We start from the raw sequence: 16,419 nt of genomic DNA on the forward strand, positions 1-16,419 counted from the left end.
AACGTCAATAATTTTTTTTTGAGTTTTCAATTTGACACTTCACATAAAACTAACACCAACAACTATGAAAGAAAAATCCTTTTGGTATTTTCGTTATATGAAATGTACAAAACTTCTACCATCTTTTTTTGAATTTTATTTTATATATATAAAAAACCCTATTCAAAAAAATCTTTTTGAAAATGTTGAATTATGAATGCTTGTTAAAGGGAATAAAAGAAAAATCTTTTTGATGTTTTATTTTTTTTTTTGAGTAAATGAGTGCAAAAGGTAAAAAATCTTTTTGAATTGTGAAAAACAAAATTCATAAAGAACACTAAAAAACTACGAAACTCTTTTTTTAACTCACTTTTCTCTTTTCTTTTCTTTTTTTCAATCTTTTTCCTTGCCTACACACTTTTCTTTAATTCTATTACATGCTTTCCCCAAATCAATTCATTGAATGATCGTGTAACCCTTAAAGATGCAACAATTAGCACATACGGATGCTTTAGGATGAGTCTCCTACAAAGGACCAAGTGGGTCCCTCCAGGTCTCAATATGATGCAGATAAGCATGACCTAAAGGCTGACCTACGCTAGAGTCTACTAACAAGGCTGTTTGGGGGAGAGTATGGTCGATGGTGGCTGCAATAGCTTTCCACTCACTCTACACCAACCGATGGTCCTCCCTCCTAAAATAAGGGTGACTCAACTAAAGGTCGTGTACACAGCGTGTACTAGGGACTTGTGGAGAAAGAAAGGACTCGGGTTATGCAAATGATGACAGATATAAAGTGATAACATATAAGAGAAAAATGGTAACATGTAGCACGTAGGCACTCAACAATGATAAAAAATAACGCAAACAAGACGTCTATACACCTAGAGTGTCACACTAACCCGATACAACTCAAAATAAAGCTCGAATTCTGAAAAATTCCCAGCAGAGTCGCCAGAGTTGTCACACCCCCTTTTTTTACAAAAGAAGATTAAATTTTAAGTTTGAAAGAATTTTTATTATTAAGTGACAAAAGGTAAAATTTGTTTCAAAAAGGATTCTTTTTCATTTGAACTCAGAGTTGCCAGTTGACATATGTGCCAAGTCACCTTTGAAAATCCTTTTTCAATTTTCTTTTTGACTCTTTTAAACTGATCCGCAAACAGAGATTCTAGCTAAGGAATTCTGTTGACCGATGAAAATGTGTTTGGCACCCTTCGATCCAGTGGTTCAACCACGATCGCTTCGTGGAGTATATCGACTAGTATGACGCTACGAAGTGAATAGACCAACAAAACACATAAAACAAGCAAACAAATAAATCAAACAAAGTTCAAAACCAAAATAATGTCCAATCCGAATTATACAGTCCTAAAGTCTCAAAAATAGAAAAATACAGAAATGTAAATCTTATTCTAAACTAATCCTAGACTAAGCTTCACCCGATACCTCAGGCCTTGATCATGATCATCTTCTGCCATCATAATACGTCGGGGCATTCCCCGGTGAATAAATACAAATGGCCTCGGGGCATTCCTCGGCTAAATAAATACATTTTTTTCAATGTGAGAAAACTAATACTATTCAACAAACACTTCAAACATTCACAATCCCTAAGTTTGCCTACCCCCTATGTTTGTCTAACGATTCACGGCCTAAAACATGATACTATCAAACTTAACAAAGTCGACGCTTATTCCGAAATCAAGTAATTGTCAATGAACCAACATAAACCAATATTCACTTTTAATAATTTTCAATTTCCGTTCTAATTTCATTCTAAACACAAACGGAATATAATTCTACCACGCAATTCATAATAACGAAAATAAAAAACTGAATCAAAATAAATCAATAATTCACATCATCACAGATCAACCAACACACTATGTTTAATTCAATGCATCGAATATAACAAACAATGAAATAAAAAGAGAAGACGAATAGAATTGGACCTTGAAAAACTTATATTATACCAAATTGTGCGATTGAAGAATGAAAACAGACCCGAAAACCTCAACTTGAACCTCAAACAACGAATCCCAAATCAACACTTAGTCCCGAACTCCATTTTTTATCCAAACCTGATTATTTTACAGTGTGCTTTGGCGCTGGGTCGGCTAACCGTTGCTAATTCAGTCGGGTTTGGTGATTTTTGTGAAGGCAAAGCTTGTAATCTGTAGGGGACGACCAATTTTTGTTGGGTTTGATCAGATTCAGAGTGGGGATGTTATTGTGGTGTCGCCGAAGCTTCGTCGAGCTCTGGTAGTAATGAAAATCGGCGAAAATGGGATAAGCTTTCAATAGTCTTGGTGTTTTTCGGAGACCCCTTCACCAGAACTGTGATAAACGCAGTGATTTGCTTCTCTCTCAACCTTCTATTTTTTGACCTCCTATTCCTAATCTACCCCTTTGTTCATCTTTCTCTTTTCTCACCGTTTTCATCATTTTCTCTCCATTTGTGTGTTGTTCCCTTTGTGTGTTGACCTATGTATGGAATGGAGGAGTGGGGGAAAGTTGTTGTGTATGCACTGTGAAGAAGAAAAGGAAAATCAAGTGTGTGTGTTATTTGTTTTCTCCAATAGAAAGTGTTATGTGTGATGGTGTGTACATATAGTGAACCCGTGTGTAGATGAAAATTATGTATTTGTATCGAATGGACGATTATGTGTGTGTGTATAGTGTATTTTGTGTGTGGGTGAGGTGGGGGTAGGGGTGTGATGTGTCAAAGTTGTTATGGTAGATTGTTATTTTTGTTAGGATGAGGTATTAAAAATTGTGAATTTGTTGGATTTGTTATTGTGTAGACTTTATCACGTGGGTGAAGGTACGTGGTAAGACAGGATAAAAAATGGTAAAAAATGACTTTGGAGAGGGACAAAATTATGTGTCTACAATCAGCAATAAAGATTTATAATGATATGATTGTGAAATCTTTTTTCAAAATTTTTAAACATGCACTTGAATTCGGAATCTATCCGGTGTGTATTGCTACAACTAATATTATGCTTGTATTGAATTTTTTTACACGAACGCAGGTGCAATGGAGTGTCATGGTGTTGTTGAGACGGTTGAACTTGCAGTAGCTGTAATTGACAATGTTGAAGTTTTGTCTGTGGATGATAATGTTGAACAACTAATAACGGATTACAATAACGAAATTGTCAAGGTAAAGCAACTTTACAATAATGCATAACTACGTCATCAAATATAAAGACCGTCTCAATAAAATTAGTGATCTAAAGCAAAATTTTAATATGAAACGTTAAATTAGTTATTTTTTTATTTTTATGTACTATTTTTTTTTATTGTAGTATTACTAGAAGACATTAAGTATTTAACGTCATATAGTAATATTATTATTAAAAAAAGTAAGGACTAATTTTAATTAATAAGATGTTAGTTATTTGTTTACAATGCATTACCTTGAATATTATTGTGCAAACTTTATTTATTAATATGAATATTTAATAAAAAGTTTTAAAATATTTTTAATAAAAAGTAGATAGTTCTTCTTTCTTTTTATAAATTTGAATTTTATACTTTTTATATTTTACAATCTTTAATGCTATTTTAAGTGAAATTAAAATCATAAAATTTATACTAAATTTTTTGGAGCCTCAAAATTTTGGGGCCCTAAAGCAAACGTTTTACTAGCTTTACCCTTAAGCCATTTCTGTCAAACATAAGTTTAATTTCTGAGTTAAGACATCTGACAAATAAAGGTATGTTTTTGAGTTGATACATATTAGTGAATTAAAATTATTTTGGATTGATACATATTAATAATTTGAATAATGATTTTATGAATCATGATTTTGATGTAAATGTTTGTAGATACTTTGGTTTATACATCTAGACTAGATATTTAAAAGAAAATATTATTTTTGACTTTTATTTTTGTTAAATTAGACATAGAATACATAATTGTGATATATAAATTATAGATTTTTTTTTATTTTAGACATAGTATAATAATATTTGCGATACTTTTAGCTAGCGTGACTTACATAATATAGTTGTATATTTGTGATAAATATTTGTGATATATTTATTTGTATTACAATGCATTGTTATTTTCTAAATTAGTCAGTTAATATTTGCGATACTTGTAGAAGTCTTGACTTACAGTACGTTGTTGTTTTTTGAATTAATTAAAAAGAATTGTGATACATCTGACAGCCTTGACTTTTAGAATATAGTAGTATAATTGTGATTCATGAATGTGATATCTTTTTTTTTTTTTTAAATGTAGTTATGTTTTGATGTGCAAATCTTCAGAATGTAGTTGGTTATTGAAGGCTTCATGTGTGCATGATTTTGATACTTTCAAAGTAAGTTATTTTAATGATGAACATGCATGTCCATTGAAAAACAAGATGTTTGATCAAAGTCAAGCAACAATTGCTTTTGTAGAAAGAATAACTGCTCCAAATTTGTTGAACCATAAAAGAATAATCACACCAACTAACATTATTGAAGATGTCAAACGAAAATTTAATTTAGATATAGACTATATGAAGACATGACGTGCTAAAGAACGTGCTTTAAAGATATTGAGAGATGAACCAATTGATGAATACAAGAAAAAGCCTACATACATATGCAGATTGAATTTAGTGTACCCCAACTCACATATAAAGATGCATAAGCCGCCTTCAACTGAGTTCTTGGATCTATTCATAACACTATATCCACTGATAAGAAAATTATTGTTGGCCTGTTGTGGTAGTAGACGGAGTCACATGAGTGGACCATTTAAGAGAACATTCCTTAGTAATATTTTCTTTGATATGATATTTAAGTTACATATAAATTAGATATAACAATTGTTTCTTTTTATGTATCAGGTCATATATTGCCACTTATGAGATGGTAGATTCTAAAAATAATTCATTGTGAACATAATTTTTTCAGCAGTTTAAATGTGTTTATGGTGAATGAAATAATATGTGTGTTGTGTCTCAAATTGGAATGAGAGCATAATTAAGAATGTTAGTATAGTGTATTCATTTGTGCCACATTTTGCATGTATTTGACATTTATGAAATAATGTCTATACAAATTACAAAGAAAATAATGACAAGTTGAATAATGAATATTATGCCATGGCTAAAGAATACAAGCTAGATGATTTTGATGAGCTTATGTGTAAAGTGAAAAAAATAGCGCATAGAGTAAAAGAATGTCCCGCAAAAACGGAATATGAAAATTGATCACGAGTACATGCTCCAACAAATAGGGGTAGGATGATGACATCCGACATAGCCAAATGTATCAACTGCCATCTTGTGGAAGCATGTGGGCTGTCTATTTTAATGTTTTTTGAAAAAGTCAGAATCCTATTTAATTCTTGAAACTGCAAAAGTTGAGATATGTCAAGCTTTCTTGTTGAAAGCTCTTATTGGGAAGTATGTTTCAGCAAATTGTTAAAATGAACGAGGCAAAATCATCGCGTATGACGATAAGTTATATACATACTATGTTGTTTATTCCCTTTTTATGATTTATTTTGAAAATGTTGAAAATGTTGGCAAAATTTTAATGAGTGAACTAATTAATTTTTATGATATGTATCGTAAAGATACATCTGAAAAAGCTAACTACCACATAGAAATTCATTATGATGCATATTTATTTAGAAAAAATTATCAATCATATACTTAGAAAATGTATCAAAAAATTAAGAATATTATAGATGTATAATAGAAAAAAACACTAATTTAGTAAAAAAACAAATGTATCAACTCTATGTATCGAGATTATATTTTTTTACCTGATTTTGTGGTAAATAAAGGATTTGCTCTTATTCATCCTGATGTCCGAATCCTGAGTTTTTGTATCATAATCTTCTCTAAACTTCTTCATCTTTCCGGGATCATTGCGGTGCTTTGTCCTATTTTACGAAAACCGTCACATGTATAATCAAAGATATTCAAAGTAAAACTCATAATATCATCAATTGCAGGAACAATTTTATTAGTTTCAATTTCGAAAATACCCAAATTGAATGAGGATGAATCTTCATTAACCATTGAAGAGCAAAAGAGTAACACCACAGTAATCTGTGTTGTTAAAGTAATCTCTGAAATAGTTACTTAAAATCTACTTAAACAATTCACTCCCCTTTCGAAAATAATTGAAAGAAATTAAAATTGAAAGGAGTTGTTGGTCGGCAGTTGTTGGAACTTGCAGTAATGGTGATGAAAGTTTCAACTAGAGAGAAGTTGGCGACTTTCTTGGATGAAAATTTTTGAAAAATAAAATAATATGATTTTGAACGTCAATGATGGAATGTAAAACGGATGAAAAGATCTATCCATATGTATCGAAAAGTAAATTATTAAAATCAGGATTTGAAGTAATTTTTTAAAAGGTAAAAATATTTATGTATTAATAACTCTTAAGCTTGTGGATTTATATAATTTTTCCAAAAATTATAGGTATTAAACGAACGGATTGTGCTAATTATAACAGCCACACTTTAACTGGATTGATCATCATCAACTCATCCGACATAAGGTCATCTTTTCTGTTTGTTCTTTTATATCCACTGTTACGGGTGGGCATGGTATGGTATATACCGAATTACCATACCAAATCAAAATTTTTAATATCCTGATTTTGATATTATGATATTTGGTATGGTATATGATATACATTTTAAATTTTTTTGATATATGATATGATATTCGGTATTTACAAATGACATACCGAAATATCGAATATCATACCGAAGTATATATATAGTTACATAAGTAACTTTTATATATATAGATATATATATATATATACACACAGAGAGACACACAAATATAATTCTTAATATTAGTATAAAAATGTTTAGATAATGAAACTTTTGCTACTCTATTTTAATTGAAATATTTTTTTGGTGTAATTAACTAATAAAAGGAATTGTTTGTACTTCTTTTTTAATATTTCTACATCATTAATATGTATTTATGATACAATTAAGACATGCTTTTGAAAAATCGAAGTAATAATACTCTAGTATATGAATATATATTATCAAAGTTAAACAAACTATGATTACCGATTACCATACCACAAAATACTGAAATCAAACATCAAAATACCATGATAATGGTATAATATTTTTAAAATCCGAATACCGAAATTACCGTACCGAAGTTTCAAATACCTTACCATCATGTCATACCCACCCCTATCCACTGTAATTTGTCTCTCTCTCCTTTTTTTTTTTTTTTTTTTTGCTTTAAAGTGAAAGGATTTTGAAACAAAAGAAGGTGAAGGTTATGAATATAGAATACCAAATAATTACCTTCATATTGTGGGATTGCTGCAAATTGGAAAGCACTAAAGCTTAGATGGCCTCTTGAGGTTTCTAATTTTCATTAGTCGGCTGTTCACACTGCAATAGAAGGGGGAACTGGACCAAAAACATTTCCTTCCTTATTGATACAGCTAACCAAGAAATCAACTTTGTAATCTGAAACAAGATTTTGTTGTCCTTTTGTCTAATACAATTCCCTTTTAAGCATGAGAAATCTCACAAGACTACTGTATGTCTGTGCCACCGCTCACTTCCTTTTATTTTCTATTCAACCTGTCTAGTCACAAAAAAGAACTAAAAGCAATACAATTGGAAAGGTGGAAAAGAATTGTCAACAAAGATCTTGTACATACACCTAATTACATAGGCCAGCATTTTTAATTGGGACTATATTTTTCAAATTTTATTGTACGAAGAATGAAAATAGGGATGGAGATGCTGAACTGCTTCAAGGTACAAAGGTGTCTGCATCTCAATCAAGCGCGAGACCTGCATTAAAAGGATCTTCCATTCAACACAATGTCTTCGTCATGTATGAAGAAAAGCATTAGCAATTAACACAAGGGCCAAGCAATTTGTATTACTTCAGTTTGAATTTTTCTGTTTTATGCTTCGTAAGCACACAAACCAAACCAAACCAAACCGAACTGTATTGGTTTAATTTGTTCTTTTCTTTTTCATATGGTTCTGCGTTTTTCACCTTGATCTGTTACTCGATTGCAGGAACCACAAGGATTCGAGGATCGAGTTGATTGCCCAGGAGTTAACTCGAGGATACAATCACAGAAGAAGAAGAAGAAGAAGAAACAAAGAGAGAGAAGGAATTGGGTTTATTTCATATCATGCTGTAATTGAGTGATTACATCAACTATTAATAGAAAATAGAAGTTGATCAGTTATTCTAACTAACTGAACAGTTGTAGCTAACAGACTCCACTAACTGCTCTTAACTAATTTCTGGAACTCAACTACTGTACCAACACTGCATTTAACTAACTTTTGAATTCTAATTTGCCATTTCTATTTACGATAACACTATCATAAGCTTTTACCTAGTTTTTGGACTCTATTTAGGCCTATATATTCGGTATGGGAAACTGTGTTGCATCAGCCTTTCTTTCAAACTGTTGATATAGAGGAATGATAAACTAAGAAAAACATTAAAAGAGATGTAAAATAGAGTTATTTGCAACTTGCAAATGCCTATCGAACTTCCAACATCCAAAGATGATAAACAGAAAAGGACTATTACGCGTAAGTTATCACCACAAGTAAAATTTATTCTTTCTATTTCTTCAACATGGGGTGTTCAACCTTATCCCTTTTCCTCGAGGTGGGACCACAGCTAAGGAAACTGAGATGAAGAAACAGAGGCATAACAATGAATATCACTTACAGCTCGTCGAAATGCGAACATCTCCTCTTGACCAGATAGCATGGAAGTAATTCCAGAGGGAGCACCTCCTGAACCAACATTGCCTTTCGCTAAAACATCTCGCCGGAGCTTTGTACCTTCTATCTCCGTCTCAAATTGGAAGCTGTACAAATAGCACACCAACATCAATTGTTCTCAATCTTTTTACTACGTCTCAAAAGTTTATTCACGTAATGGAACTAAATGGAAATACCCTAGTTAACCGCTTTTTAGTGTTCAGTGTTGGTACATCCACACTTCTGTGTCGCGTTAACGAACAGCCTGGACTGTTACTAGAAAATTAACTCATGCATGGAGAGATGCTAAAAAGTTGTAGCTTCCATACAATCTAAAGCACATAATACAAATCTCAACTTTCAGAGAGATTTTTCTCAATTTGATGAACGTTATCTAGGATATATTAGTTCTCACAGCAACAGAATGACCATTCAATCTTAGTGATGCACAAGCACACATAACAAAGGTGTACAAAATAGAAAATTTGGACACCATCTTAGCATACCAGAAGACCTAGGGGAGTGAAAAAAATACAACACACTTGCCTTTCCAAATCAAAAAGTGTTCCTTCTACTGTTCCTTGAAATAGATCCTCAACTGAAGTTTCAGCAGAGCAATATAGGCAGCAATGATGATTGTATAACTCATCGATGAGGGTGATAAACCTTCGTGCCTGAGAAGTAGAAACATTGTAATCAGAATGAAAGCAGGACAAAGATCTTGAAAAAATAGCGCACATGAATATGATCTAAAATATCTTACTCAAATGCTGAGAACATAACAGACAAAGAACGAAGAAAAGTAAAATGCAAAGTCACCTTTCTCCCCAAAAGAAGAAAAGTAAAATGCATTACATATTCACATAGAAAACAGGCATTAAACTAATCCCGTATCCATCTTATATCGTCCACACTACCTACCACCTCACTCCATCCTTTTGAAACAGGGAGATTCCAAGAAAATACAGGGAACCAACATATCGCACAACTAGGAAACTCAAGCAGAGTCATGCCCCGTACAACCATCCAAGTTTCATGCTATACTTATAATATCTCAAAATAAACATGATGTTTACCAAACCCTTGACCAAATCCTCTTCTTCATGTTCCTACCTTGACATTTGTTTCGTGTGGTGGTCTTCCAAGCTATAGCATGGATTGGGAATCAGAACTCTTGAATCGAGCCTTAGACTACCTCTAATACTTAAGTCTCCGAAAAATTTGACTAACTATTTGAACTTAAAAGGTCAAAAGTAGTATAAGGGGTACCAAGAAGGTGTTAGCAAGACGGGGTTAAGCAACAACAACAACAACATACCCAGTGTATTCCCACAAAGTGGGGTCTGAGGAGGGTAGAATGTACGCAGACCATACCACTACCTCAGATGAAGTAGAGAGGATGCTTCCGATAGACCCCCGGCTCAGGAAAACCAACACATATAACAAACATAAAATCAAACAACACACAAGGGGTGGCACACCGCTAGATAATTAAAAAAAAAATACATCCACAAAGTAATATTATAAACTTGCTATACGAAATCATAGACATCACCAAAACACCATGAACAAGAAGCTATAAGACACTACATATACTCTTTCCTACTATTACAAATGTACTCCTACCTACTTACCCTCTACCCTAATTCGCATCCTCTACACCGGTCACATCTTTCATAAGCTATAACTGCCCCATATCCTACCTAATCACCTCCCTCCAATATTTCTTTGGCCTACCTCTACCCCGCCTAAAACTATTCATAGCAAGCTTATCACACCTCCGAAGTAGAGCATCCGCATCCCTTCTCATCACATGCCCTTACCAACACAGCCTCACTTCTCGTATCTTGTCCTCTGCCGAAGCTACTCCCACCTTCTCCCGAATAATCTCATTTCTAACTTCATCTCTCCTGATAAGTCCACACATCCACCGCAACATCCTTATCTCCGCCACCTTCAACTTTTGGATGTGGGAATTCTTAACTGGCCAACACTCCACTCTATACAACATAGCCGGTCAGACTGACACTCTGACTTACCTTTAAGCTTTTAAAGCACCTTCTTATCACACAAGACTCCCGAGACGAGCCGCTATTTCAACCACGCTGCACCAATACGGTGCGAAACATCCTCGTCAATCTCACCATTCCCCTGAATCACAGATCCAAGATACTTGAAACTCTCCCTTTTCGGAATGGCCTGAGACTCCAACTCCACAACCACATCATCCTCTGTGGTAAATCACTAAACCTACACTCCAAGTACTCCGTTTTGGTCCTGCTCTACCTAAAACCTTTAGACTCAAGGGTTTGTCTCCAAACCTCCAACTTATCATTAACTCCACCCCGAGTCTTGTCAATCTGTACAACATCATCAGCAAATAACATACACCAAGGCACCTCCCATTGAATACGCCACGTCAAGACATCCATCACCAAGGCGAATAAAAATAGGCTAAGAATCGATCCCTGGTGCAAACCTGTCAAAATCGAAAAGTGCTCTGAATCTCCTCCTACCGTCCTCACACGAGTCTTCGCACCATCGTACATATCCTGGATCGACCTAGTATATGCCACAGGCATCCCTCTAGCTCCAAGCAACTCCACAAAATCTCCCTAGAAATTTTGTCATACGCCTTCTCAAGATAATGAACACCATGTGCAAGTCCTTCCTCTTCCTAAACTGCTCCACTCATCTCCTCACGAGGCCAATAGCCTCAGTAGTCGAACGACCTGGCATGAAACCGAAGTGATTCTCGAAAATGGTCACGATCCTCCTCAGCCTCAACTTTACCACCTCTCCCAAACCTTCATGGTACGACTCAATAATTTAATATTGTTGCAACTGTGAATGTCTCCCTTGTTTTTATATAAAGGAATCATCGTACTCCATCTACAAGTTTCGGGCATCTTTGCTGCCCTAAAAATGATGTTAAACAACCTCAGCAGCCACACCAAACCTGCCCCACCTGTGTTCTTCCAAAAATCCACCAAAATCCTATCTGGCCCCGTCACCCTACCCCTACGCATCCGCTGAATACGCCTACAATAGCCATAATCGCGACACCTCTCTAAGTTGTCCAAGCCTCCAGCACAAAGCCCTTGTCCCCGTCGTCGTTCAGAAGTTTATGAAAATAAGACAACCACCTCCTCCTAATAAGGGTATCCTCAACCAACACTTTGCCATCCCCTCCTCCCCCTTGATACACTTCACTTGGTCAAGATCGCGAGCCCTCCACTCCCTAGCCTTAGCAAACCTATATAACTTCTTATCCCTGCCTCTCTCCTCTAAAGTGGCATACAAACTCTCAAAAGTTGTTGTCTTAGCCGTCGTAACTGCTAACTTAGCCTCCTTCCTAGCTAACTTATACCCCTCCTTATTAGTCCGCTTCTCCTCTTCATCCTTCCTCTCCACCAACTTCGCATATGCCACCTTCTGAGACAATCTCACATGTCACAGGGTTGAGCAAACCGTTCAAAATTATCAAATCCAACCTCCAAGTTGAATTCTAAGACACTAAGGAATCGTTTGGTTGGGGAAGAGTTATCCCGAGATAATTAACTCCGGGATTAGTTATTCTGGGATTACCCAAGATTAGTTATCCCGCCATGTATGTGGGATAACTTATTCCATCACTATGATGTAAATAGTGGGATAAATGATCCCAGTACTAACTAATACCTCCAACCAAACATGAGATGAAATAATCCTTCATTTTATCCCGGAACATCTTATCCCTTGTACCTAACACCAAACGATCCCTAAGTGTAGAATGGCAGTTGGTACTTGGGTTCGGTTTGACACTAGCAAATCCAGGTGAATTTTCTCAGATTGTCTCATATTTAAGAAGTCCCGTTGATCACCTATTTGGATGCATGCATTTTCTGAAACATGTAAAATCTTGTTTCCTCTGGTTCTTTTGTTCTGCTTTGTACTGTTCTTCTAACATCAATTTGGAAGTGTTGTTTGTGTATCATAAAGATAGACTTGAGTAGCCAAGCACCTCTGTGGTGATCTAATTCTCCATATCACTGGGGTACCATCTCTTTCGGATGCCCCCCTTTGATATTATGGGAAAATAAATAGAAAAGATCAATGCTTACCTCCAGAATTCGGATACAACTTCAAATACTTGATAGGCCCAAATATTATGAATTTTAAGCATCTTCAACAATTAAAACAAAAAAGGAGATACTAAAGGGCTAAGTGGGAAGAGATGAATCCAATCTACAGAAGGCTGAATAAGACTATTCAAACTGCACGAAAATCATGCCCCAAAAAGTTAAAAGAAATTGATTGAATCTGTAAAAACAAGAAAAAGCTCAGACATGTCCAGGCCAAATGCAATTATTTTCCCTTTATGATTCCTAAAAGGGCAGCCCCGTGCACTAAAACTCCCGCTATGTCCCACCACAAGGGTGTATTGTACGCATCCTTACCTTGCATTTCTGCCAGAGGCTGTTTTCAAGGCTGTATTCCCTTTATGATTCCTGAAAGCCAGAAATCCTTATCCAGTAAAAGGCAAGATCTTATGATTTTCGTTAACAGACACAGTTTGAACTACTTAGTGACAGTTAGCAATCTTTTATACTCCCTCTGTTTCAAAAAGAATGACCTAATTTGACTTGACACGAAGTTTAAGAAAATAAAGAAACTTGAATCTTGTGGTCGTAAATTAAAATTATGTCAAATTTACCAAAATGTCCTTTGATCTTGTGGTCTTAAACATGACACGTGGAAAGTTGAAGTTAAAGTTTTGCCAAAAAAGGAAAGAGGTCATTCTTTTTGAAACGTATTAAAACGGAAAGTAGATCATTCTTTTTGAAACGGAGGGAGTTAGAGTTTAAGTAGTAAGCAGGCTATGAACATACAAGCAGCAGAATCTGCGAAACAAAGCTTAATTTGTTTTATCTTAGCATATGTAGTAAGGAATGTTGAAGATGGTACCTTGTCACGGATACGCATGCTCATAATAGGGATATCGGAAATGAAAACAGTGTGGTAGTTTTTAGCCACTGCAATGTAGTCTGCCGCTCCAAGCTGAAATGCCATAATAGATTAAATAAGACACCATTCTGTTACGATGTGAAAGTTGAAGATACAGTATTGCTCTTGTTCCTATTATATTGATGATCAGGTGAAAAAACTGCGAACATTGCAACATGAAATAGAAATTCAAGTTCAAGATGCGTACTCTTATAGTTCATCTTAGTTTAAATGACCTTTGAACTAAGATATCACTAAACTTCTATTTATGACGCCTCTTTTTGTCTCCTCTATAGTTCTAGCTTTGGAGAAGTTTGGTCTGAATGGGACTACTGAAGACCATCAGAGCATATGAAACCAAACTTCCGGAATTCCAACCAGCCAACTATAGACATAATCAGAGGTTGAATCTATAAATTAGAGGATAAACAAGCTCCATCCAAATCAGAATTAACACCAGCCTATCAACCTAAAACCTGAAAAAACCATGTCAAAAGCCTCGAGAAAAGAAATGACAAGTTCTACAGTCGGCAACATCAAGTACAGCAGCAGAGATATTTCATCTCATCCTTTATTGTTTATTATAATAATCTAATTTGCTTAAACTTGGCTTCTTCTGCACCTATTCTCTTAATTTTCTCCAGGTAATGTATTTATATTTGGCATATGTGTCAGATCATTCTCACAGTAGGCTGCATGCTTATCTATGGGTCCAGGCATCAAACAGAGCTGAATAAAGCCTAAGCTGGCTCTTGTGTATTTTCAGTTCATATGTCAAATTACTGGCTTGAATTAAGATTAATTTTGGATGCAGTTAAGAAAAATGGACTAGAAATTTTCTATATTATAATATCTGGAGCTTTTGAGGGAATGTTATCGTCGTTGGGGCTGAAACTGTTCTAATTGAATTTCAAGAATACCTTTAATCACATGATTAAAATTATAATCACATTTCAAGTCACCATAAACTAGGCTTAAGTTACAATATTAAAAGCTCATTACATCATATAAGTAGAAATCACAAGAATATTTTGATTCAAGAATAATTTTTTAAATATACTGTGCCAAATCATACTTACATGACAGATTATCATATCAAGTAGAGAACCAAGATCTTATTTCGATACTCAAATGGATGTCAAGAACTTGACAAGTTCTTATATCTGACTGATACAAATAAGTATGTACTGACCAAATGACAAGTGGCAAAGCACAAACAAATAGATAAGAATAAGCCTCTCTCACTAACAAATCTTTTTTCTCCAGAATAAGCAATTCATACAGAGAAAAGAAAAGGAAACTTCCGACTGACAAGAGCATAGTACCGGCCGACCACACAGATATTCAAAGGTGAACCGTGCCACCCCATTGCAGCTCTCAGGAACTTCCAATGTTCTGATAGAAAGCAAAGGACTATGATATGACAGACCAAGGAATCATTCTGACTTGAAAAATACCAAGGATTAATTAAAAGTACCTTCCAAACATCACAGGAATAGTATGTGAAATTATGCCTCCTCCGGCCTGTTTACTAATTTTGTTCCAGATATCCTCAAATTCCCTGTTAATGTTGCTATTTAGAGGCCAAATGTAGTGGACCTGCAATTGCATAATGGGAACAAACAATCAAAACAAAAAGGCATAAATAGCATGTATCTGATGTTTCTTAAGAGCTACACTAGAGAAATCACATAAGAAATTAGACCAACACTTAAGCAATGAATGTTAGCTATGACCTCTTGTACCGATTACTACATGGTTCATTTCCATTACCGTAACAATGCCCACAAAAATGATGAAAGTTAAAAAGCAAAATCATTTTTGAGAAACAGGACAAAGAGACAAAAGGTGACTTGTGAAATAATAATGGGGAAAGTAGAACATGCGGAATTATTACAGGCTAGTAAGGTGTCGCACATTAAACAAGTGCAAGGAATTTCATTGTGCAGCGTGTATATAATAGTCTAGCATGAGAAACTAAAGACATGCATTTCCATAAGCTTTCCTTTTCTATGTAATTACAGAATAATCACTTACCTTTTTTAAAAAAATCCAATAAGATTTTATTGATAATAACAAGGCCTACTTGGCTCTTTCATTTGAAAGTAAGTGCATCAAGCTTGTTTTTAACTATATTTAGGGTTTCCACTTGACTTCAATGTATCTAGAATTCGATCAGAAAAACTTGTCTCTGGACCTAGGTTTGAAGTGCAAACACTAAAACCTCATAAATTTTCTCAGGCTACCTAGAACATTATTAATATTACCATTGAACAAAAGTACATCACGACTGATGTTAACTCTTCTCTCTCTCTCTCTCTCTCTCTCTCTCTCTACGGCTCTCTCCCCCTCTCTCTCTCTCCCGACCCTCTCTCCACCCCCAGCTTACCGGCCCCCGGTTCCCGGCGCCGTCGCTGACCTTCGGCGCCGACCCGATCCGGCCGCCGGCTCCGACCTACGGTCGCCGGCGCTGACCAGACCGCCGGCTACGACCTCCGGTCGCCGGCTCTCCCTCTCCCTACCCCCTCTCCACCCCAAGCGCACCGGCCCCGGCCCCCGGCGCCGTCGCTGAACGTCGGAGCCGACCAGATCCGACCGCCGGCTCCGACCTCCGGTCCCCGGCGCTGACCCGACCTGACCCCCGGTCGTTCGCTCCCCGGTGTTGACCCGACCCCCCCCCCCCCCCCCCCCCCCCCCCCCCCCCCCCC

At 35.7% G+C, this 16,419-nt stretch overlaps 1 protein-coding gene and 1 long non-coding RNA gene across 8 annotated transcripts in view; one reads left to right on the forward strand and one right to left on the reverse strand.

Annotated features, from left to right (window-relative positions):
- Positions 1-7,391: 7,391 nt before the first annotated feature.
- LOC107872850 (AFG1-like ATPase) overlaps positions 7,392-16,419 on the reverse strand; it is a 26,242-nt gene continuing 17,214 nt past the window's right edge. For 3 of the 7 annotated variants that reach the window (XM_016719483.2, XM_016719484.2, XM_047413612.1), the window contains exons 9-14: positions 15,189-15,310; positions 15,037-15,106; positions 13,673-13,765; positions 9,272-9,399; positions 8,691-8,832; positions 7,392-7,783 (exon numbers count right to left, since the gene is read on the reverse strand). In XM_016719483.2, the coding sequence (XP_016574969.2) occupies positions 7,691-7,783; positions 8,691-8,832; positions 9,272-9,399; positions 13,673-13,765; positions 15,037-15,106; positions 15,189-15,310 (648 nt within the window). In that variant the 3' untranslated portion in view covers positions 7,392-7,690. Of the gene's footprint in view, positions 7,784-8,690; positions 8,833-9,266; positions 9,400-13,164; positions 13,216-13,672; positions 13,766-13,919; positions 14,097-15,023; positions 15,107-15,188; positions 15,311-16,419 lie in introns of those variants that run through there. The other 4 variants (XR_007056530.1, XR_007056531.1, XM_016719488.2 and 1 more) reach the window with 4 other exon arrangements.
- On the forward strand, positions 7,777-8,221 carry LOC124899281. The gene is made up of 2 exons (XR_007056532.1): positions 7,777-7,908; positions 8,018-8,221. It is a non-coding gene; the product is annotated as an uncharacterized LOC124899281 (long non-coding RNA).

The sequence above is a fragment of the Capsicum annuum genome, chromosome 6 (assembly GCF_002878395.1).
Source record: "Capsicum annuum cultivar UCD-10X-F1 chromosome 6, UCD10Xv1.1, whole genome shotgun sequence".
NCBI lineage: Eukaryota > Viridiplantae > Streptophyta > Magnoliopsida > Solanales > Solanaceae > Capsicum > Capsicum annuum.